The sequence below is a fragment of the Mastacembelus armatus genome, chromosome 4, assembly GCF_900324485.2.
Source record: "Mastacembelus armatus chromosome 4, fMasArm1.2, whole genome shotgun sequence".
Lineage (NCBI taxonomy): Eukaryota > Metazoa > Chordata > Actinopteri > Synbranchiformes > Mastacembelidae > Mastacembelus > Mastacembelus armatus.
This window is the reverse complement of record NC_046636.1, coordinates 24,111,920-24,137,681: the sequence shown is the minus strand read 5'-3', so window position 1 is coordinate 24,137,681 and position 25,762 is coordinate 24,111,920. Positions and strand designations below refer to the sequence as shown.

General features: G+C 42.1%; 1 protein-coding gene across 2 annotated transcripts; it reads right to left on the bottom strand.

Moving 5' to 3' along the window:
- Window positions 1–92: 92 nt before the first annotated feature.
- Window positions 93–25,063, bottom strand: LOC113129261 (uncharacterized protein C1orf21 homolog). Of its 2 annotated transcripts, XM_026305151.2 has the most exons (7): window positions 24,725–25,063; window positions 23,246–23,378; window positions 13,764–13,893; window positions 5,974–6,059; window positions 4,553–4,620; window positions 3,763–3,823; window positions 93–1,627 (listed from the first exon to the last, which is right to left on the bottom strand). In XM_026305151.2, exons 3-7 carry the CDS (start codon window positions 13,852–13,854, stop codon window positions 1,580–1,582), a joined length of 354 nt encoding a protein of 117 aa, XP_026160936.1. In that variant the 5' UTR covers window positions 13,855–13,893; window positions 23,246–23,378; window positions 24,725–25,063; the 3' UTR covers window positions 93–1,579. The 2 variants fall into 2 exon arrangements, with proteins under 2 accessions (XP_026160936.1, XP_026160937.1); XM_026305152.2 differs by lacking the exon at window positions 23,246–23,378 and having other exon boundaries at window positions 24,725–25,060.
- Window positions 25,064–25,762: the final 699 nt, after the last annotated feature.

Below are 25,762 nucleotides of genomic sequence, written 5' to 3'. Positions count from 1 at the left end.
CAGCAAAGCACACTCGCGCACACACACACACACACACACACACACACACACACACGTGCACACACACAGCATACATAAAGATGCCATGCACATTATGAGCTTTTGCATTTTTATTTTTAATAGAAAAAAGGTATTTAAAATAATACAACAGGAAGTATTCAGTAAAGGTGAAAACAAACAAAAAAAATGTGATTGAATCTGTGTCTCCATGGCAACCACACATCTTCCCCTTGAGCTCAACCCTGTTTTGCTGCTTCAGTGTGAGTGTGTCTGATTGCATGTGTGTGTGGACACTGAAACAAAGCAGAAGTAGAGCGTCACAGAATATCTGATTGATGCACAGGACAGTCTGCTGGTGAAATGAAAGAGACAACAACGTGTGTATGTTCATGTGTTTTATATGTACATGTAGAGGTGTGTTTGAATCAGCATGTTACCATATGTACAAATAAAGTCTCTGTGTGTGTGTGTGTGTGTGTGTGTGTGTGTGTGTGTCTGTGAGGATGTGCTGTGTGATGGTATATGAAGGAGGATGGATTGGGTTAAGACACAGCTTCAGTCTCTCTGCTGTGGTGATGAGGAGGATAAAGACATTGATGAACATGATACACTGAAAGAAGCCAAGAGTAAAAACAAACTGAAGAAAAAAAATCACAAAAGGAGAAAAAAAATAACTGAACAAGTGGCTGCAGAACTGAGTAAAAGAAAAAAAAGGGTTTTAACTTCAGAAGGCAGGAGTTTTAGAGTTTCTAAATCACCAGCTCACTTCCTACTCCCTCCTAATAAATTTTTCCAAAATTTTCTCTCTTTCATCACCACCTTGCATCACCCTTCCTCATGGCCTATTCTGGCCTGGCTGTAGGCAGGTAGGCAAAAAAGTTCATTTTGGATCCTAGCGGCATCTGCCTCCAGTGTCTTCTTCTCTGCGAGCTTCTTTTCTTCTCTATGTCTGTGTCTCTCAGTCATCCACACAATCAAGTTTTGGGACTTCCTTTGCCCAATTGTAAGGGTTAAATATTCAGGATCTGATACAGAGGGGACAGACGGACAGATATGGAGAGACAGATGGAAAGTCAAAGAGCCGTTGTCCCGCTTGAGGAAAATAACTCTGGTTGACCCAACTGTGGTAAGCCCTTCTCGCTGTTCACAACGATGAGTGCCCATCCATCATCACGTCTTCCTCCACCTCTCCCTCCTTTTTTTTTCTGTCTGTCCCTTCATTGCTCTGCCACTTCCATCTGTCCGCCGGGGCCTGAAGGGGTGAGGGGTGAGAGGAGGGCGGTAGTCTCTGAAGAAAGTTTTATTTATCCCATTTGTCCCTCTTTCTCTCATTTATCCACCATTCTTCCATTTGTGATTAAAATACTATCTTTACCATATGTTCATACAGCACACACATGCTTATGCCAACACTTACAGCGTCCCACCATAGAAAGATTGGTGTCAAAACACTGATTCAGCTTGTTTTCTTACTCTCTCAGGCACACATAAGCACAAACGTATGCATTTACACACCACAGACACGCACGCACGCACACAATGAGGGGCTCTGTGTGGGTGAATATTGGGGGCCTCTGTGCTATGTCCCATCCTCCTCTTCCTCCTCCTCCGAACAGTAGTCTCGCCCCTGCAAAGAAAGGTATTAGAAGGAATAAAAGATGTGCAGAACTATGCTGTTTTTTCCTACTCAAATTTGTTCTCTTTAAATATACTCAGTAATTATCATCTTTAAATGAATCTCTCTGAACTGTCTACATGAAGCAATTCTCCATGCACCTGTTTCTTCAGTCATGTTTGAGCACTCTATTTGCTGGTACTAGCACAGAAAATCCTGGATAAGGCAATAAAGTGCTAACAGGTGTGCAGTTGTTTTGTTTCTTCCATCGTGACAAGCAGCTAACTCAACTGCTTTCATTTTCACTCCAGAGCAGACACTCTCTCTCTCCACACAATAAGGCTTTAAAACACACACTGAAAATCACTGCTACCTTTACATGAGTATGTGTAAAGACTACTGTGATGTACTTAACTGCTGTAGTTCCATTTTATTTTATTGTATACTTCTAACACACTACATGTATCTGAGAGTTCTCTGTAAGTAACTAGTCACTGATCAGGCTGTAGTAAATAGTTGACTAATCTAAAAATTGTTAGTAGCAGCACTATTGCAGATTAATATTTAAACACAAAAGGTATGAGTACTTTTAAAAAATATAATGCATTGTAGTTTAAAATACACAGCAGTAGCAGTTAAAATCAGCTCCACCCCAACCAGATACCTTAAACTGCCACTTACATGTTAATGCATCTGTATTAATAATCCTACTACACATACCAATGTCTACAAAGGCATTGCTTTTGATGCTTCATGCAATGTGTAAAATGTAAAAGATTTAGCAGCATATAGTGGTGAGACTGCATAATGCAACCTTCTGAGCACCACTCAGACAACACCACCCATCATTTCCAGGTGCAAGCGAGGGTATGGCCATTTCTTTTAAATCAAAATGCAATTCCCTATCTAGCAGTGCTGTTTGGTTTGTCCATTCTGTTTGTCTGGCTGCTGTAAAAACATTATGATGCAACATGGCTGCCTCTGTGAACAGGGACCCGCTCCCTGTGTAGATTTAAAAGGTTCATTCTGAAATTAAGAAAATGCAACGGCTGGTATTTTCCAGGGATCACACACTAATGACAAAATATTTATGAACACTATTTTCCATTTCTGCAAATAACATCACTCTGTATTTTACACATTAAAGCTTTAACCCTGCACTTCATCTTTTCTTCTTGTTAGCACTTAAACAAACTGTGAAACAGCAAATTAAGTCACCTTATAAAGTTGATATAGCCAATATGGTAGCAAGCAGTTTCACATCCAGAAAACACACTGCAACATTAGCATTCAGGTGATTCATGTTTCTGGCCAATATTCTGGAAAATCCAGTGTTTGCTCTCTTGGCTTCTGCTAAATGCTGACTTGAGTTTTTTCACTGAAACCGCTACCTGCTGTGGCTGGAGATGACGCTGATGAGAGTACAGTAAAGTTGCAGACCCAAAAACATGCAGGCAAAAGGGAGCAGGAGGGAAGTGCTGGCCAATAATTATCTGTGGGCACATCACTATGAGGGACCCCTTTAACATTTTACTCAATAATTTACTCTGTTAGTATAATAACATTAAACAGAGCAGTTTTAAATGTTGTCTTATTGGGAATAATTGACTATATTTTTTCTATTTTACACTAAAGAACATGACTACCTCTCCCATTACTGCTGATTTAACTACCATATTTTCTGGACTATAAGTCATGCTTTTTTTACTAGTCTGGCTTGTCCTGCGACTTATATAGCGAAGCAACTTATATAAGTTAATTCACTATCATTCTGTTGCATAGTCACCGGCGTTAGATGGCACTCTTGACTCAACTGAAGCTAATACCGTATTGCCCTGAAAGTAAGAACACTAAACTACTGTTTACTCTAAACTCTAACTCCTAGTGTAACACAAGTGAAAAGCCCAGTGATCACTGGTTTCTCCCCCTCAAACACATGGAGCAAAGAGCTGAGCTTGTAAGGAGAATGACAATGTGGGCTAACAGATGTTGTTGTTGTACAGCCTGTGTCTTTAAATGTTAAAACCAGGCTGTCCATTGAGAGACCCATTCCCTGACCCTTATGTCCCTATCTAGCCCCTATTAAGAATGTGTAAAACACACACATACCACACTTATACACAACCCCCCCATCCTCCTCCACCCACCTTCTCAATCTTCTCATCCAGCATCCTGAAAAATTCCTGCTGGCTCTCTGACGTGTGAATACTAAAAGAGAGAGAGATGGAAAAGCAAGAAAGGGATGGGGGGGGCATGTTGGAGGATGGAGAAGAGGAGTAGAGGGGAGGCAACAAATACATCATGAGAATTTTCCATTACACCACTCCACACTGCACAAACACACACGTACACATGCACAATCCTCGAAGCTGTGTGAGAAACTCATGTTTGGGAAGCAAGGGAGGAATTTAAATAATTATTTTCTAAAGTATTATCTCAGTTGCTGATCCAAAGGCTAAATATTCTGCAGCCAGCCACAACCAGTATATATTTATACAAAGACTCATCAACACAAAGAGTGTGAGGTTGGCCAAAGGCAGCATTATAAAAGCCACACACAGTTATCACTTATTTCACACAACATAATATTATCATACCGATTTTCAGTTGCATGCAAGCTAATGGAAATGTGATATAATAAACATAAAGTCTGCATAAAAAAACTTATTTGGCTGAACTGACCTTTTAATGTCACAACCAATTTAACTGTTTTCATTGAAACTATATTATACATAAGAAATGTTCTCCATGAAAACTGTCCACACTGAGATCTGTGGATTATGTAAGGTGCTGTCATTTACTTATTTCAAATATAATTTTCCAAAGCTGTGAGTACCAAAAGTGAAATCGGCCACTGTATTTGGTCAAAATTATATATCCAAAATACCTTTTCAGCAGTGATTTAGAGACATTTGTAGACTGCTGTGGGACACTTACTTAGACTTGATGTTTGCTGCAGCAACCTCTTTCTGCTGTTTGCTCCTGTACTGTACATTACTCTTCTCCTGGAAGACACACACACACACAGACAGACAGACAGACAGACAGACAGACAGACAGACAGACAGACAGACAGACAGCGAGACAGACAGAGAGACAGACAGAGAGACACACACACACACGCACACGCACACACACGCACACGCACACACGCACACACACACACACACACACACACACACACACACACACACAGGGGTCATTCAACTCATACCAGCAAACAGCTACTCCACCAAAAGCAGAAGGTCTTTGGATCTTTGTTATCAAATTTATGTCCCCACCCAGCTGAAACTGCACAGCAGCCATAACATGGAGCACACTCATAATGTACATAGGTCTAATAAAATGTGCTGCCGGGTCACTTTGCACAGCTTCCCTTCAATGTGTTTTTGAGCTTTGTGTATGGTTTCCTGCAGCAGCAATTCTGTGGTGATTGACCAACAAATGCTGTGCATGTCAGCATCTGTGAGTGTGTGTGTGTGTTGTATATAGGAAAACACCTACAGTAATGACAAGTGGAAAAAAACAGACAGATCTGAGCACATGCAGTGGCTGTATTGGAGGTTAAAAGGTTAAAAATGTGCTGAGAATCTTTTGATGTCTCATTCAACAAAATATCACACAGCACCATTTAAAAAAACAAAAACAAATCTTTCAACAACTACTGCAAAAAATGAAAAATTACAGAAAATGGCATTATGACCTTTGCAATAACACAAGTCAAGCTGTGTGCACAAACCCCCCCCCCCCCCGCCAGTTGTACTTTGAGTAATACTAGTGTATAGTTTGTGGAAATGTGGCGCTGCTTCTCTTTTTTGTTTGCTTCAGTTATGATTTACAGTCATGCAGTCTGACCTGACTTATTAATCACCAACTCCTGCTTCACATAACCACATTTTTCAATCATTTCCTATGGGCTGGAGTGTAAATGTGCCTGAACCTATTAATTATTTACATGATTTCTCAAATGGCATTGGACAGTCAAGTTATTTGCAAAGTTATTAAAACAAAAAAAAACCTCACCAGTGAAAATATAACACTTCTAAAGGTTTTGCAGCAGGGAGTCAACCAAATGATCAGCTCTCACATTCCACACATGCCGGCATGTTGCCTCTACCTGCGTGTGACGCACCTCCTTTCATGTTTGTGTGTGCTTTTGTACTTGTGTCAGAGACAGTAGGTGTGTGTGTGTGTGTGTGTGTGTGTGTGTGTGAGCTGATGAGGCCGATGGTGCTGCCTTTGGACACAAACACAAGCCTGTTCGCTTGAGTTGATGAACTGTCAGGAAAAGGTCTGCGTCTGTGTGTGGACGATGGGCTGTCAGTGGATGAGTTGATGTGTGTGTGTGTGTGTCTCACCAGGTTCTCCTGGTTGCGTGCATTCACTCGGTTTTCATCCCCTCTCATGTACTTCACCTCCTCCACTCCCTTCATCTTGTATTCATCTGAAAAGAGAGGGAGAGGTTTGGAGAGAGACAGAGAGAAAAGCATGATTAAAAGGAGGGAGAGCGAGGCAGGAGAGAAATAAACAACTGGTGTCTATCAGGTTTCTTCCAGAAAAGACACAGACTAGATTTCTTTCATTCATCCTGGATAATATGACCTGAAGGGCTACAATAATTGAACTATCTCATATCGGCTTTACTGTATGCTCACTGCATTATATCAACATTACCAATGACTATATCATTGATTCTAGTTACAATTTGTCTAAGGTAATCTGATCACTAACACCTGATACAGGGTTGTAGAAAATGGACATGACATCTGAGGTATAAGAAGGAGGACACAAGTAATCTCCTTTCCATTTAAAAGCAACTCATCTGAGGAAAGAGAAAGACAACAACAAAGATACAGCAAGAGCAAGAAGGAATACATGTGTAGAGACTGTGTGGTGTAAGAGAGGAAAGGGAAGACATCAGATGGAGCAAAAAACAAGACAGCAAGAAAACAGATAAAGAGGTGCACGCTGAAGAGGATTAAAGATGTGCTGAACAGCTCCTGGGCTACTTGGACAGCTTAGACAGTTAAGACATTTAAGACAAGCTCAGTGGCAGAGAGAGCAGTAACATTTCCACACGACTGCACGGCACCATGACCACGCCCTGAATTACTGCTACAGCTAGAAATTAGGGCAATAAACCTGACATTATGAATCTCTTATGGATCCAAGGTTACTCATATTCCAATATTGTTTGATTCCTCTATAATTACACAAAAATAGCTAAAATCACCAGTGATATGTAACCAGTAGTCCAGCCCACAGAAGTACAGAATCCCAGCTATACTGCAGAAATAAATCAGAAGTGATTCAGCACAAGAAAATATAACACATGCACTGATTCGTACTAAATAAACAGTTTCCCATGCGTAGCTACCAAACTAATTGTGACAGTGAATTGTCATATAGATTATAGATCATTACATGTGTTTTGGTATAACCATAATATACTGACACTGCTTTTTATTTTTTATTTTCATTATTTCATTTTACAACTGACAAATTAATCTAATTAATTAGTTTATAAAATGTCAAACACTGATCACAAATTTGCAGAATCAAGGATGACATCTTCATGTTTGATCTTTTGATCAACAGCCCAAATAAATATACTCACTATTCCTACATTCTGTGAACACCTTTAGTTTCTTCTGTTTGGTGAGTAAAACATGAATCATCTTTTTTGCATTATGACTGACATGTGTTGTGGCATCAAATGTGATATATTGCATTGTGGGATTATTAGCAGAAAGTACTTTGCAGATTGACTGCAGTACTTAGTTTCATTGTCAGAGCACAATGTAGTTCAAATAAATTACACTCAGTTCAGACCCTCATGTTACATCAGAGTAAATATAAAGCACTGTGTATAAAATGCACAGTGTCTGACTGTTGTGACACTAATTCCATTAAGGACACAAAAAGACTTAAAACATCCCAAACAGCACAACCCTCAGTGCTGCTCATTCCAAGGAATAACCATGAATCTGACAGTGATGTAAGATGATATGATGTCTAAAACCTCTACCTAAGCACCTTTACGTAAGACCAAACCCCAACTAACCTTGAGTAGAACAATACAATCACACTGGCATTTCTGCTGAGCACCTGGTTGTTGTGTATTTAACTGATAAAGCAGCAGCTGATATGCTGATATGCACACAAAAGCGTGCACACACAGTACACAGGGGTCTTGCCATCTCTCTATCAGCAGCCTGTCTCTTTGCCCATGTTTCGGTGCCACTTTGTACCCACCTTAAGGGTTCACTCCTCCCTCTGCTGTTGCTCACAATCCACCCATCACCTGGGTCACCTGTGTGTTGGTTTCTCTGTGTGATCACCTGTGTTTCTACCTTAGTGCAGAGCCGAGCATGGGCCTGACTTGTCAGACAAACGGTGCTGACTTGAAATCGTTTGAGAAAAGAAGGGGGAGGAAAGCTGGCAGAGATTAAGAAAAAGAGGAAAGAGACAAATGCTCTGCTTTTTGTCTCAGGAATGTAAACAAGTTGGAGCAGAGCAGCTCCTGTCTGAACATGCCGATGCGCACACACACACGCGCACACACACACACACACACACACACACGAATTGTTTTATAACACTACACAGGCTCACAAAGCTTAGATTGGCTCTGTAAACATGCAGCACCTACAGTACTGCAGTAGGAAACAGAATTAAGAGTCATTTCCTTTGCTCTCCTGCGTATTACAGGGGCAAGCCACATGAATTTCAAGCTACATAATCTGTGCCTTAAGGTATAAGACAGTGTAGAATTAGCTGCTGCTGCTGGCACTGTAAATGAATCTAAATTGTATATTGTAACATAAACTGTTTTTTTTTGTGAGCTGCAACTTGACTGAATGTTCTGTTACACAATAATGACTGAGCTTAATGTGATGAGTATAGAGACATCAAAGTGACCCAGCTTACACCAATCAAGACTCATCACATCACAGACCTCGCTTCTTTTTAGATAGGAGGAAAAACTGGTCATGCTGTGCAATTGTAGTACACAAGTGTGTGTGGAAGTCATTGTCACAAGAAATGACAAGGGTGTTTTGTTACGCAGACTCTGAGATGCTTTGGGAGACAGGGAGGGGAACCATCGGACAGAGAAAGATGAAAGGGAAGAACTATTTTGAGAAGCTGTGATTTTGTGATGTGGACATCGTTCTCATCTCCGATTAGAGACTTCAGCTTTGCTTTGACCTTAAGGTACTGCATGTGCACGAGAGGATATGCACACAAGTGCTTTTCTATTTCTGTGTCTTTGTATGGGTGTGAGTCATTCAAATAGCCTTCTCTGGGTGTGTGTCTGCTCTCACAGCTCGAGCTGGCCTGCCTGTCCTACGGCTATGTCACTCTGTCCTTCCTGCTGTGTTTCCTCCTTCTTGTCAAGTCTGGCTACAGGCTATGCCCACCTGAACACCAAGTCTTACATCTAACACACAGAATTATACCCATCAAGAGTGAATCAGTTTAGAAAGAAATACATGTTGTGTATCATATTCTCAACAGAAATAAAAGTCAGAATTTTTGCTGGTTGGAATAAAATTATAAAAAAACTGAAACTGTATAGAAAATATATTTTGAATTATTATTCAGTTATTGGCTGTTATTGAATGTGACGGAAGCAAATAAGTAAACACTGAGAGTAAGCAGCTCACCACTGCTGCTGACCCACTAGAATTTCCTCATGTACACATTGAAAACACTAGACCACAACCAAGTGATGTAGAAATACGTGTTACACAATCAGTCACTGAGAATCTGACTTTTTCTGTTGCTACTGATCCACTGGCCATGAGTTAGCAGTCGTCTCATTAGCCTAATGTTGACTGTCATTATATACAGAGAAATTAGTTTCTCATTAAGATGCAGCTAACTGTTTTTTTATTAGTATTTCATCAGGGGATTACTGCCTCAGTGAATCATTTGGTCTAGAAAATATCGGAAAAATACCCTAGAGAGCCCGAGATGCCATCTCAAATCTTGTTTTAGTCCAAAACATAGTTTACTTTACTGCCGCTGTTATGTTTGATAAAGAAAAGCACTAAATTCTCCTCTGAGAAGAGGAAGCAGCGGATATATGATATTTGCTTGAAACAGAACTAAATGCTTACGTGACTAATCTTTGCAGTTCTAGTTACATGACAGAACTGATATTGGCCTGTAATGAAATATACTGGTTCTGTTTCCTGTTGTTAATATTGCTAAAATGCTGCCAGCGATCTCAGGGAGCCAATTAATAGCTGAATTATACAGTATGAGATGTCAAATACAATGTAACAGGAAAGTAGATGCAGTGTTTCAATGATGGCAGGGTTTCAAACTCAGCATTGATTAGCTATACTAGCTTTTGTTTGCATGCACTGAGCTTTGATTCCATCAACAAGCCATAGATACCATGTGGACATGGTAGTGATTTCAGGACTTGATCTATCTAGTGAACTTTATTTTGCCAACACACTTCAGAGATGTCTCTTACTGTTCAGGGGACACAAATCACACAAGAAATAAACAGGAAATAAACAGGACTGGAGACATTAAGATGGTTTCACCTGTTAGTGAGGAGACAGGAATAAATTCTATATGAGAAATCAATATATACCTGATCTGTGAGAGAGTTTAGATCACACACTAATACGTATTAACACTTCCTGCACATATAGGCCCATATCTATAAAAGTATGCATACAGTATTTAACCTTTATTTAACTTGGGTTGTTTCAGTCACCATGAATACTCTTCCAGGAGTTCCCCGCTTCACACCTGGAAGTCCAGCCATAGGAGCAGCTGAGCAGCCGCGTTAAGGGGCAGTTCAACATTAATAAAAAGGGACATGCAAGCACTGATCTTTGACTGCCTGCTGCCATATTATTCCTGCCAATAAAGTTACACAAGAAAGGCCTTAAAGATTAAAGAAGCCTAGTTTTCCCTCTTTACAACCCACACACATAACCTGTATTTGGAGTTTGCTTTGTTATTAACATTTCTTTTGTTCCCTGAAGAGCAAGAAGAAAGGATTCTCTGAAATGTGTTGGCACAAAAAGTTCATTTGAGGATGTAGCAGCTCTCTTGAACTTTTTTCCACCTGTGTATGTCATAAAATTTCCAAAGATCGAGTGTCTGATAAAGAAAGTTCAGTACAACTGAAGTGCCAGAATTTCTTTGAGGCACTAATAAAACAATCAATTTTGATTGATCCAGTTTTACTCCCTGGAAGTAAAACACACCACTCATCCTTTTGCAGGCACCTTGTACCTAAACCAATGAGAAACGAGAAATCCAAACAACATCCCTTTTCCCTCTTAACGGAGGCTTTGGTCTTAAGGACATTACATTTAATTTCAAAAAATAAAAATAAAATCAGACTCAGTAAAGTGCTCGGAGGGCAGGCATTCTAACCTCTGCTCCACGGCCTCAAAACTGCACACATTCTGAGACAAACAGTGAAATTTCCACCATGCCATGTTGTGTAAATATGTTCTGATACCACATACACAATCATATACACATACAGTACCACAAACTCTATCTCCCTCACAATCTCCTCTCACTGTGATTATTGCAGACATCAATTGAATCATGTTGTGGAGAGTGTTGCTATTTTCCCTCGTCGTCCTTCAGTGTTTGTGTAATGGAGCTCAGCCTTTTCCGGTTATTGTGTGAGAGAGAGCCACCAAGAGAGGGCTGGGGGGGGGGGTGGGGGTAAGGGTTACTGGCTGAAGTCTGACAGAGCACACAGCCAGAATATCTGGGGCACGCGCACACACACACACACACACACACACACACACACACACACACACACACACACACACACACACACACAGTCAGACTGACAGACAATCTGTCAGTAGCAGATCAACACAAACAAGGAGAGGGCTCTCAGCTAAATAGACTGACATGCAACATGTGCACATGAACACTAATAAATGCACACACACACTAACACATTTATGTGCGTAGGCAGATTGACTGACCAGAACTGACCAGTCCATTTCTGCCTTGACCATGGGAAGTACACCGGATGCATAGAGTGAGCCTGTTTGACTTAGAGTGGAAAGGGCGGCAACTTAAGTGGGAAAAAATGACTATAGACTGTGACAGTAAGCGAGGAGTCAGAAGGCTGGAAGTGAAGAGACAAAGATAAGAGTAGATAAAGATAAGATGAAGAAGGTGGAGGGGAAGGGTGGGAAATGGAGGTGATATTTGGGGTTGTCGTCTGAGCTAATTTAAATCCACACTATTCAGGTCATCTGTTGTCTACCTCTGCACACACACTCACAGTCACCCTCAAACAGTAGCTTGGCCAAGCCACCACCGCTCTGGATTTCCCTTTAACCAGCCGACGGCTCCTTGGTAGTTGGGACGAAGGGAACAGGAGGCGAGGTGAAAGGACATAAGGTTCTGACCTAATGTTGTGCCAGAGAGAAGAGGAAACGAGCTGGAGAGAAGAGACACAGGGAGATGGAGGCAGGAAGGGGGGGGGGGGGGGGGGGGGGGGGGGGGGCACAGGGACCCAAAATAGAGAGACAGAGAGACAGGGGAAGGGAAGAGTGAGGCCCTGCACGAAAGAAGGCAAGAGGAGATCTGAACAAGACATTAAGAGAGAGAAAGGGGGAAAAAAGAACAGCTTCAACATGCGTCATTCTCCCTTCGTCTCTCAAGGAAAAAGCTCCACTCCTCCCTCATCTCCTGCCTCATTCTGTTGCTCCCTAAAAAGACAAGGAGGGAAGTGCAGCGTGAGAGCGGAGAGATCGAGAGTAGGGGCGGGGGAGGATGATGAGGGACACGTGTTGGAGAGAGAACTAAAGGCACGAGAAAGAGCAGCAAGTTATAGCGAGGTCTCAGAAAGAGGGTGAGAGGTTGAAGAAGAGGGAGGGAAAGGGTCAGAGAGAGAGAGAGAGAGAGAGAGATAACGTCCTGTGGATCGTCATCTGCCACAGCCTCCGCCTGCGTGCAGTCATACATGCAGGAGTGTTTCTCCTAATTCTTAATCGCTGTTAATCCCTCAACCATCCCTCATCTCTGGCTTTCGCTTTTATTTCTGTTGCTCACTACAAAAACAACATGCTCTCTATAAATAAAACTAGGGCTGCAACAATAATATTCATTACTGATCCGTTCGTGTTTCAGTTTTTTTCACCCCACATTTCACCCACATAAATTTCACTGTTTTGCTGTCAACACTAACCTATAATTAACAGGTCACCCACCTGAGCTGCAGCCATATGAACATGGACACAGTGTCCAAGTCAACAGTCAACATTAAAAATAAAAATAAAAATTTCAAACTCTCATCGTAGAGAGACATGCCATGGACATGCTGGAGTTTGACAGTATTTAGCAATGTTGCAACCAAAACAATAAATTAGTTATTAAAATTGAGCTTGAACTAAACCAGTGACTGATTCCATTTTTTTTTCTTGTCAGAGCCTATATGTGTCTGATTTGTTTACTTTTAATCCTTTAAGGGACCTCCATCAAAAAAGTATAATAATAATAATAAATAATAAATAAAATAATATTTTTACATACATTTAGTCTCTTGTGTGGATCTACCTCCAAAAATGCTAGATTTCCCATGGTGCAACTCAACAGTTTCATTAGATCCCACCAGTCTCCTAAATGGCCAATTCTTTCCAAACTCAACACTCAGTCTGTCCTGTAGTGTGATATTAAAAGTCTCAAGCCAAAACCCAGGAGTTTTTTTCAAACTCTGGAAAACTTCCTCTATAGCCACTGAAGACATTACTCAAGAAGACTTCCTGTGATGTGTAAAACTAGCCTTTACTATATCTGTACAATCTCAACAATGTGCCTCAGTCTTCCTCTCTCTCACTGCTCCTCATTGTTTCTCTCTCCAGTTCCAAGGACTAAAATATTAAGTTTTACTAAATGGTTACTTCCTCTTCTGTACATGAATTGTCAACATGGATGACAACAATAAAACTGTGCGTTGACAGTTATTGTCTGAAATGGAGAACTTACCACTTTGCCAGAGGACTAGGAGCTATAATGAAAAGAATACATTGTGAGGGCAGACGGGGCAATGGGTCTACGTTGAGCAATTAAAATGGAGCTGTGAAGCTTTAATTGTGTGTGCGTGAGAGAGAGTGTGTGTATCTGTGTGTAAACTGACCGGTGAAGAGGTCTCCGTTGCTGTAGGCCTTGCCACGTCCCTCCTCATCGCTGGGCACGGCCGACACCTGCTTGGCCGAGGTGCAGCCCATGGCCTCACACTCTGAAACTTCTCCTCATCGCACTCTCACCTGGCCAAGGAAAGGGAGAAGACTTTTTATATACATGACAAACAAAATAAAACGAACAACACTGCTGTTCTCTTTTTATAGCATGTTTTATAGATGCCACTTCTCAAAAATGCTGCACTGTTTGTTCAGTGACTACACAGTGATGGTCACGCTAACTTAACCTCTTCTTCTTTTTCATATCAAAACAAAAAATGAATGTTAACAATTATTCAAACTGATCCAGTACTTTAGAGCAGGGTGTTACATGTTTCACTTATGTGCTTGGAAAAATACTTTGGTTGCATTTTAACCCTCTGGTATATGATTTCAAAGCAGGAAAACCTTGAGCACATTTCATATTTCCTGTTTGAAACATGTCTAAAGATTCGTACAGAGCCACATGTGCAGGTTGGGTCATAATAGGCTGAAGGAGCAGAAAGTGAGCATTTGTGTCAAAATATTACTGATCAATCTCACATATGTGCTTCAGTGGCTCAGTGTAAAGAAAAGTAAGTAAAGTAAAGAAAATCTGCAAATGTGAGAACCTAGAAACATTTGACATTTTCATTTGGAAAAACAAAAAGGTATTTTTTGTTTTTTTTTTTTTCTTTTGGTGCACTTGGGCTCTTGGAGTAAGTGGAACAAGTTGTAAACACACAACAGTGAAATTTTATCATCCTAAACAGCTGACATGGCTAAGCTGTTAGCAAACAGTTGCCTATTTACACATCCAGCAGATACGGATTGGAGTCAGGTTTCTCGCCACCTGATGAATGGGTGGCCAATAATCACTCTCAGCTTTGCTGTGTTTTACTCTCCACTGGCTCATGGGGAAAACTTGTGGCTCTTAACCAACTAAAGGCTCCACTGTGTTCACCTGCCAGGCGCCAACTGTGTCATCTGCTATTTGTTTTGTGTTGACAGCAGCTGAGGACAATGCAGGTGAAAAGCCATGACACTGGACCAAAGCCGTGACATTTCCCATCGCCAAACCAAAACAATGATCCGAAAGCTGCTAAAGCAGCTGAGAGGAACTACAGTGACCATGTTGTGTGGTTTTTTCACTCCAATCAGCACATTAATCCATTATTATTGGCAAAATATGTATGTGCAGCTTCAAAATTTGCATTGATTCAATTTATTACTTTAACATTACACTGAGATCTTGTGCTGTGATGAGGAACAAAATAAACCTAACACACAGAAAAGAGCTGCCACAAAGGTGTGAAAGTCATTGTCAGTCAGTCAAACGCATAGTCAGGGGAGGCCTGACACCCTGTCAGACACATTACACTACAGATAGTCCTCATGTCACTATCACATGCCATCCACTGTTATTGACAGAGCCCATCGGACTGCTGCCAGTCACAAGACACATACAGACAGAGAGACAGCCTATGATTACCCGTCACCAAAAGTCTACGGCACTGGTACTGAAGTGAGAGGAGGAAGAGTGTTGGGTGATGAGTGTGGAGGAGGAGAGGCTTTCTGAAAGGACAAAAAATAAACAGACAAAAACAAAAAAGGAGAAAATAGTAGGGTGGAGACAAAGGGGGACAGGGGTGAGGAAAAGGACAGAATATAGGTAGATAGAAAGAGGCCAAATTAAGACCAGCTTCAAAACAGCACCTCTGGCTCTTCCTCTCTTCCTCTCTCCCTCTCTCCCTCTCTCCCTCCTGTGATCCTCAGAGCATTTGAAGTTGATAAGAGAGCAGCGTTCACTCCTGGGTGTTTAGACTGCAGCCAAAACAACCTCCACCCGTCTGGACACAAGGAAAAGTTCCAGGTGTACAAGGTGCAGGAAGTGCTTGCTGTTTTAATATTGACTCTGAGTTTATCAATACTGCAAAACCGAACCGTATGTATTGGGATTATACAGCATGTTATTGTGGCTGTATATGCTGAGATTTTGGGAAAGCAGTGGTGTTTCTAAAAAGGGCAAGAGGCATGAGCAGTCAGCAGATTACAAAGGTTTTAAAAAAAATCCATAGGTTTCAGTGAGGGATCATTACAGATAATTCAGGTGCACTCACTTTCAGATTTACCTTTTTCTAAAGTCTTTTGGACTGGCTTAACAATCAGCTTGTTCACAGCCTGTCTGATTGATCATTGGAGCACTGTCACCGGTTTCACAGAGCTCAGCAATTAACTTGGTGAGTCACTTTTTGCCCTAAAGTTTAAATACTCAATTCTAGAGCTGCAGCTAATGATTATATTTATAATCTATTGTTCTTTTGAATAATCAATGACATATCAGTTTCTGTTTTACTCAAAAACACATGAAATGATCAAAAATCAACCGTCAACCATAAGACTGACTAGCAGTTTCAGCTCTAAATCAATTAGAAATGATGTCTCCCAATTAAAAACTCATTGCTTTAGAGTGCAAGAGGTCCAATCTTTCACTATCCTATTTAAGAAAGTGCCATTACAATATATTGACTAATATTCATTTTGGTGTATTATGTTGTTTAGGATTTGGTTAGATGGATTGTGAACAAATTATATCTTGGAATTTGTTCAAATCAGACTGAAAAACTTGGCGGCCCTATGGTAAGTAAAATGTTGCAACCAAAAGCCAAACTGTGAATGAAAGACTCAAGTTTGAATGAACTATCCTTTAGTGCTGCTGTGAATGTGTGTGTATTATATTCAGCAGAGGACGAGGGAACTTGTATATGAATCTATGTCTCAGCATTAATCTCTGCAGGCCAAGTAGCACTTACACAGAAATGGCTCAAAGGAGCTGCAGGTGAGAGGGGGGTGTACCCAGAGAGGGAAAGCCTAATTTCAACACACACACACACACACACACACACACACACACACACGCAACGCAATTTATCAGTCTGTTCCAGGCAGCCAGGGACTCAGCTCACTTCAACTACTACTGTTACATCTCTCTCACACACACACACACACACACACACACACACACACACACACACACAGACACACAGACACACACACACAGACACAGACACACACACACACACACACACACACACACACACACACACACACACACACACACACACACACACACACACACACACACACACACACACACACACACACACAATAGCTCCCAACCATGTATGAGTTGGAAAGTCTCATGCTATCACAAAGAGAGACTAGTGGCAAAGTTTCAAAAATAATCTCATCCAGTATAATCTGTCTCTTCACAGAGTCACTTAAAGGAGGATTCTGCTCCACAGAGGATGAGGTGCACAGCTGGAAACAGCGCTGCAGGGGGTGAGTGTTCACAGCAGGCTGAAACAGAAGCGCAAAAACCAGAAGGAACTACAGAGAAGGAAGAAGATGGAGATAAAGCAACAACAGCCAATGAGACAGAGGCGACAGTCTCCCTTGACTCTGAGCTATTAGTGAGGAACTGAAGTGAATACTGTGAATGCCAGATTAGCACAGCAAAGGGGATCTGAAAACACTGAAGGACGTGTATTGAGAAATGTGAGCAGCCTTTATAGAGTTTCAAAGGGCCTCCAGTGAGTGGGCAGCATCTGTTTGAAGGGCTTTGATTTGTGTGTATTGAAACATCAAATTGTGAGAAGGAGCAAGCTAAAAATAGACCCAGCAGTCCCAAAACCATTGTTGTGTGCAGGGATAATGCTAGACTGTGTATAAGTTACAGCTAGTCGGCAGACAATTCAAAGTCAAACATACCTATAAATAAATGACAGACAGCTCTGTAATAAGGAAAAGAATAAAGGAATGCTGTTAAAATTCTAGGAGTTATGTCAAAGAGTCACAACAGCATGTTTTGCAAGATGCTGGTTAAAATCCGACATGCTAACAGGTTGTTTTATTACTCAGGGTCTTTCTGCTAAAGGCTGCAGAATCCCCACAGGTGTTTCCTCTGCTGTGCTGAGAGATGCTCACTGTGAATTTTGGAACTATTTTAATTAAATTTTCTTTTCAAAACTCTTTTGCTACTTTTTAAAAATGTGACAATTTTGTTGTCTCACATGCAAAATATGTGTCCTAAAGCACCCCCTAAGAAGTGGTTTCCAGGGGGAGACAAAAATCTAATTTATGTGAGGGATTACTGCGTTCATTTTTCTAACTTTGGCAATTCATGCCTTGTTCCTTGTCAAATATTTTCTGGTTTTATCAATTCAGGCATTGAAATTGTTGAAATGAAATGGTCAACATGGGAAACATTTCTTTCTAATTGAACCACTCACTCATGGACACTCATAGTGCTGATGCTTAACGCTCTTTTGCATGTGATACATTGTGTAATGAGATCAGTGGATCACACTTTTAGCATTAGCGACTCCAACTGGAACCAGCCTGAGTTAATGCTGAGCTCGTTCCTGTGAGCTGCTGAGTGCCACATGCAAAACCACAGTGTTGATCCAGCCCACAGGACAGCTGGGCTGGGGCACTCTGAGATGTGAAAGTGTGTCAATGGGGCAAGCTCATGTCTGGCAAGGGAGCTAAGACCCTCACACTGAACAACTCTCTTGCTCCTGCTGTCAAACACAACCACACACACGCTGAGCCAACATGATCTGATAAATATCCAATGTCTAAAGAGGATAAGAGTTCTTAATACCAACTGGCACAGAACCACCTCAGGATCCATCCAACCCGCTCCAGATGCTTAGCATTCATTGTGGGCATATTCGCCCAAGCAAAGTAGGAGCCTAATTTAGAGATATAAATAATGCCATGAAGTCAGCTAGCAGGTCATTCTGGCTAAACTTAAACTAGATTTGGCAAAAGGCCTCCTGTCTGTTTTACCCCACAAGCTATCTCAAATACGTGAAAATAATAACAGAATTCTCTGCAACACATAGAGCTCTAACTCTTCTTTAATGCACATTAAGGCCAAGAGGGATCCCTAACACATGGCAGGTCCTCAAAATGAATAGGAATTGGCACACACAGAGGCTTGCCCATGCCCACATACCTTGAGGTGGGACGTGAGCTGAATAAATCTCTTTTACAAGTCAGTTTGTCAAAGGAGGAACTCAAAAAGGACTGTGGAGGGAGATTTGAGTGTACATGCTTTCATAAATACACACCGTGCACACAAGTCGAGTTGTGTGCAGTGCAAAGGTTTCTCAAACACAGGGAGGGTTGTGCCAGAGGCAGAACAAGCGACCACAGAGCCTGAAAAACTGGCTGAGCAAAAAGACAGAGCAGTACTAGAAGAAACGTTTGTGAGGTGTGTGACAGATTATTTTTGTGAAGCTGATTTGTTTCTGTGTGTATGACTTCTAATCATATGGCTTCTGTAACAGGCGTGAGTGAGTGTGATTCAGTTTCCTAGTAAGAAAAGAGAAACCTGGAAGGGAAAATTATGAATTCAACTGTGGTCAAAGCCTGAAGGGGCCTCAAAGTTCCAGGGCAGGTCTCTCAGTGTATCAACCTGCGACAGAGCAGAGATTCATCTTCTGCTTCAGCATGCAGCATGACTAAGTGCTGAGCCATGCTCTGTATTACACTGAAGTGACTGAGCTGGCCAGTGAATGGCCATATGCTAGTGATTCTCTCAGTTGGCAGGTGACACTGTGAAGATATTTCAGGCAGCAAATCAGCGAGCAGGACGACTTTGAAGCAATACTGGATTCACAGGATTTTTCAGTTTCACAATGTGATGATTTTCCAGGTGTCAGTGGATTTACTAAATAAAGACAGCCATCTGGATATTTTATCTATAACTGGTAGAATTTCTGTGCGAGGGATTTAATCATACCTCCCACCTCTCATGTGGAGTGCGTTTTAGCATTTTTGAGAACAGTGGCACAAAAATTCACCTGAAAATGCTGTGAAAATCAATCGAAAAACTGTGTATGGATAAAACGAACAGGCAGGAAAAAATGTTTTCCACTAATACCAACTGAACAAAAATATAACGACAATCCTGCTCGACGATTTGAAACTTTGCCTAAAGCAGGATGTTTTTTTTTGCGGCAGGACTGTTCTGTTGTATTCCAGTGTCCTACTACGTCATCACAGTGTGACTGCATGAATAATAGCAGGACCATGAAAGTGAAGTAGCTACATGGAGTTCAGCCATCATTAACCTCATTATTTACACCTGCTCTCTTCCTACTGTCACATGCTGACGTGTCTTTTGTGGAAGTGATATTAAACCAGAGATACTGAGGTGGTAGCTATCACAGCATAAAGTCTACGGCAAAACATAACCATAGTACCACAAAAAGTCCTTTCTACTAAATTTAAAGTTATGTCTTAAGATTAAAGCAAAAATCGAAATAACTTCACGACACACTGGTGGAGAATTACTGCTGTGTGCCGCAGTGTGTTGAGTGTGTCTTTGCCTCTCACTACGACAGTACAGCACGCCATAATATTTACTCTATCCAGGCAGCAAATGCTGCACCTCTCCTCTTGTTCCAGTTTAAGCACTCCATCAGTCTGACAAGCTGGGGAAGCCACGCCAACACATGCAAGCTGCTGGACAGTAAAGGTTTCTCCTAAGATGTGTACTGTTGCTTTAAGTGCATATCTCCAATCTCTCTGTGTAAGTGGCAGCTTTTTTCCTCTTTGTCACTCTTGTAATGAGGCTGACAAGTGGTCATGAAGGGGGGCAGGGACATGGAACAGATACAGGAACTCCTCTGTCCTGCTGGAAGAAATGGTAGACTGGACATATGAATGAAAAATGAGAGACACATTGCAAACAGCTACAGCTTGTGCTGGATAAGAAACAAGAACATATTTATATATATTTTTGGCAACAGGTCTGTGTCTTTACTTTAGGTCCTTAAAATCCAGTTGAGCTGAAACTGGAGGGTCTGTATGGCTCCTACAATTATCTCTCAAGTGTAGCTTACAGGGAAACCAAGAGGCAAATACGAGGAAACAGGCGTGAGAAAAGGTTAAAACGAAGGAATGAAAACAGAAACATTTCAGATTACTATTAGCAGTCTAACCTCATAGACCAATACAGTAGTCTAACTGAAACCTCAATTGCATGGGGCCACATTTCAGTGCAGGTAGAACCAAACCATAAAAATCAGATTGTTCCACCAAATACAAGAAAGGCTAGCATATAAAATGTCCCCATTGAGGCCTATTCATGGGTGGCGTTTGTACCATAGAGTTCTCAAGAGCGAGACGGATTCCCTGAAAAAGCAAAAAGCAAGTAGTCATGCCTTTATTATCCCCTCCTATGGTACTTTCTTCTGCTGCTTCCAGTTGTGACTGAGGTAAAAGTGGGTCAGAGCCTGAGGTGATTGCAGAGTGAAGAGCACCTCGTCTAACACGCACTTTACAAAGTTTTTAGTTGTAACTTTGATGCACAATCTTGAAGTTGGGCCTAACACTTACACTGGTCTCTAGAAAAACACCCTGTATATTCTATACTGGCTGCAGTTCCTCAAATGTAAAAGACATGTTGCTAACTAGTGACAGCAGACCAATGAAGGTGTTCATTGTTGTGGTTTATGTTTTTACTATCAGTGCGTTTATGTATTCAGGTTTAGTGTGAGTAAGTGCTTGTTCATCACATTTTCTAACAGACATCCGCACATGGCTGAGAGAGCAGGCCTACGCCAACACAGCAGCCACACAAGGTCAAACGTGTTTATGTTTTCTCATCCAAATCAATCTGAATTGCTAACAACCCAACTAGCAACTGGCAAAAATAAAGGAATAAAAACGGCATTAATATTCATTAGAAATTACCACAGCTGAAGAAAATAAATATCAATTCATGTGTAATTGGCGAGCATGCTGCAGGGTAACTGGCAAAGCCGTTTCAGATGCGTGTGAATGAAATGCACTGAATTGTTTGCCTGATCGAGTCTTTCGCCGACGAGCTGCAGATGATGTTTCATGTCTCAACATGGCTGGTGTGATATATCCACAGTGTTGCTCTTTTTTGATGCAAACCAGTGTTTTTCCTCAGCTGTTCTGCCGCACAGTGACACACACGCTGCAGCGAGGAAACTTTCCACTCAGTACACCCTTCATCAGTTTTTAATGAGCTGTCAAAGAGACTGATGACACCTAACATGAGGTTATTATCATTAACAATCAACTGAAAGAAGCAGTGCTGCGTAACATGGCTAAAATGTATTAATAGAATATGTATGCACATCACAAAATGGTAAATACATGCAAAACTTCCTGGAAGGGTTCAGCCCATGTGGTAAACCACCCAGACCACCCAAGCTTGCCCAAGATTTAATGGTGCAATGAAATGATAACGGCTGATACACTCTATCAATAAGCTGATAGAAATGATGTGCTGTTTATGAATGATTGTTTTAGTTATTTTTTTTAAAAACATTAAATATTCACTGCTCCAGGCTTTTCAAATGTGATATTTTTAGGCTCTGGATTGTTATTTGGATAAATTAAAAAACTAAGAAAGATGTTGCTGTGGGTTATGAGAGCTTGTGCTTGGCACTCTTCTTTATTTTCTGACATTTTATAGACAGAACAGTTAATTAATGAAAAAAAAAATCAGCAGATTCATCACTAATGAAAGTAATTGTTAGTATTGCTGAATGCTCAGTTCCTTTTCTTGTGTCAGTCCAATTGTGGAGTTGTCATTACCAAGGAACAGGCCTATAGAGATCCTATCAGGGACCATTTTATTTGTGGTGGAGATGGGAAAACACTGTGCAGAGATTCACACAGCGCTTCAGATTCAGCACTAAAGTGAGAATATGAGATAAGAAAAGAAAAAAAAACTGGCAAGAGAAATCAGTACTGGACCCTGTCTGCGTGTCCCATCCCAACTGGACTCTGAACACAAACTGTACTGTAAACACAGTCAGGGACACAGAGAGAGACGCTGCTTTACCATGTGACCACACACAAGCATGCTCGGTGGCTGCATAGCCCACCCTCCTGACTCAAAAGGCAAGTAGTCAAAAGACAGACCAATAACAGAAACAGACCACATCCACTCATCTAAACATCAACTGCAATGCAGACAGACGCATATAAACACATGCACACACATAACAAAGCTTATAATAACGAATCCAGTGCAGTTTTTAGGTTTCAAACTGCTGCCACTTCACCTCAGATTATCCAGTCAGGTAGACAAACTGAACAGCCAGAGTGCCCCTCAGTCAAACTGACAGACACACAGAACCCAGAGGGATCGTGTTGTGCTGGCCTTGTGCTTTCTGCACTGCAATATAGACAACCTGATCACTAAGACCTGCCCCAGAGAGAACACAGCACACGCAAATCAAACACAAACTGGATGGAAGAGACAGTCATGGGAACTCCCTCCCATGCCTGCCCACACACACATACATACATACAAGACATCCTGTAACCATGGAAACCCTCCACCTCCTTGCAAGGTGACATCACAGGTGTTGCATCATGACCCAAACAGGGGTCAAACCATCACCTGGACTGCTGCTGTGGTCACAGGTGGATGGGCAGGATGTGGAGATGATGGTGACGATGGTGGCGATGGTGATGATGGCTGAGGGGGCGGGGGGAGATGGAGATGGAGGAGAGCTATGAACAGATCGTCCTGCCTTGGAGAAAGACAGAAAGGAAGAGAAAAGAGTGAGGAGGAGTGACACTCTTCTATTTCAGTCTCTTCTGCTAGCCACCGGAACCAAAAGCCATATGTGAGCAACGACTCTCACACACACACACACACAAAACTCACAAAAGTGAGGGAGGGTGGGACAGAAAGGCAGACGGAGGCAGATAGATGAAGACAGACAGATAAATCCAGCAGGGAGGGGGACTTGCAACATCCACTCACAGATTTACTGGTACTTGACTGTAGCCTATATAACCCTGATGTAAGCTGGTGGTGACAGGATGCTCTGTGCTGTAAGACTCACCACACCAAACCACATCATGGTGCTGCACGGCCACCAAATGGAAGTAATGATCTGGTGTTGCCTCTAATGGCCATATGGCACATTTGAGGACCTATAGAGCCTATTTGTCAGTGCAGAGTGTGACAGTGTGAGCAAGAGGAGAAGGAGACATCTGAAATAGACTCAGGCTAAGTTTAAACTAATGAGCTGTAAATCAATCTGTATATCAAAGCTAATTTTGGCTGCTGTGACTTCCCTGATATTATCCAGCAGCTTTCGTTTTCCCTATGAGGCAGACACACTGCAAAGTCAGTCAGCAGTTCCCAAGCAAACGCCAAAAACCCTACTGGTTATATGTGTGTGTTAATGGTATTTGAGGGCGCACACAGGCTGTGCAGCAGCAGCAGCAGCCCCTGGCCGGGCCACAGAGCTCTGTCCTGTCCTGAGGCTTGAGCTGCAGCTCGGCTCAACAGCTGTGTCCAGCTGCGCTACAAGGAGACACTGGGCGCTTTGTTCCCCCACAGGGGCAGGCAGAGCGACTGCAAACGGTCTGCCTGTGTACACATAGTTTCATTTCCACAAAGGTTAACGGCCTGTGGCCTCTGTCAGCCCAGGTACCTTCTGGTGAAGGTTTCTCAAAAACCAAACCGGCCTCACGGCAGCGGGCAGACAGGGCGCAGCGGAGCAGGGCTGGCACCGTCGACCAGGATGTGTGGAAAATTTGAAACGCGCTGATCCAACGCTGTCCGAGCCGAGCGAGCACGTCCACACGCTCAATATCACAAACGTACACACGTCTATTTCGAGCCCTCTCGTGTTTTATCGCCGATAAATCGACGACATAAAGCTGCGTTAGCGCTGCAACGACAACCCCGACAACAAAACATGCGAAGCCCAGTGTGCAGGAAGGAGAGCGCCGGGTAATCACGGTGCACTCAGGAAACAACAACAAAAGAGAGGAGCAAAGAGAGAAAGAAGCCACAACAGCAGCGTGGATTTCACAGGAGGATAAATGACACCTCTGGGAGACGATTAACGCTGGTACTTACTCAGATGAACCGGTTCCCCTCGGTCCACCGGAGGATAGCCGCTCGGTCTTCCGGCTGTGTGTCGGGCGGGATCTGCGCTACGGAGACTGGAGAGCTCGGAGCCTGGAGGACTCAACCTAAACTGTGGCTTGCGTCATTTCACCAGGATGCCACTGTTGCGCGCAGCAATGCAGCCATCTTGCTGAGGAGTGCCCCACCAACTCACCAATCACTGCTGGATCTGAGCCGCGGTCTTATTTTGGTCCCGGCCATGAAAAGTGATCCACTATGCGCACTTATCATATTTACCACTTCACATGCAGGGAGATCTAGAGGAAACCCAGAGAGGACGACTGACAACACAACCCATGTTTCAGTGTCACTTCAGTAAAGTGCTGGAAAAGAAGTGAAGCTACACATTAATGCACCATTTCTTGACTTCAGGCTGATTTTACTGTTTTGCCATTTTTATATGAACTAGTTAAAAAGTGAGCGTTTTTCTTCCTAAACAAATTCAACAACACAAAGTAGCACGAGTAGCAGCTCCACCTCTTTCAGCTGTGACATTAAAATACTGCTTATATCTTACATCTTCAGTAATATTTGAATATGATATATAAAATACTCTCAGAGGGTTAATATGCCATACACTTCTTTTTGCTGGGATACATGTTGCTGTTTTCTGGGGTGATGTTTGGAGTGGAGGACTTTTGTTTGTAACCCAGCAGCATTGCTGTTAGTTTTCTTTAAACAGGAGATCTTCTTCCGCCACTTTGACAGTAATGCCACGGTGCAATCTGAGAAATTTCCAATTACAGATCTGTCATGTTGACTCAACTGCTGTGTGGGAGTCTGCCCACTGTATAGAAACTGTCTGTCGGGAAAAGAAACGTATTGAAAAATCAAATCTTTACATTTCACTAAAGATTCTGCCTTCCTGTCAGCGTGTGTTACCACAAGGTTTACTGTCAACTGGGAACATCTTCGTGGATTCGAGTGTTTTTATCCTGTTACAGTAAACTCAGACAAAATTCATATCTCCTCCCATTCAGCATCATT

What these genes read in the sequence shown, in the direction of transcription:
- LOC113129261 (XM_026305151.2), bottom strand. Translation starts at nt 13,854, where the DNA reads ATGGGCTGCACCTCGGCCAAGCAGGTGTCGGCCGTGCCCAGCGATGAG. An exon ending in CACGCAACCAGGAGAACCTG is followed by an intron (nt 4,621 to 5,973) that starts GTGAGACACACA and finishes TGTGTCTTCCAG; the next exon opens with GAGAAGAGTAATGTACAGTA. An exon ending in GCAGCAAACATCAAGTCTAA is followed by an intron (nt 3,824 to 4,552) that starts GTAAGTGTCCCA and finishes TCTCTCTTTTAG; the next exon opens with TATTCACACGTCAGAGAGCC.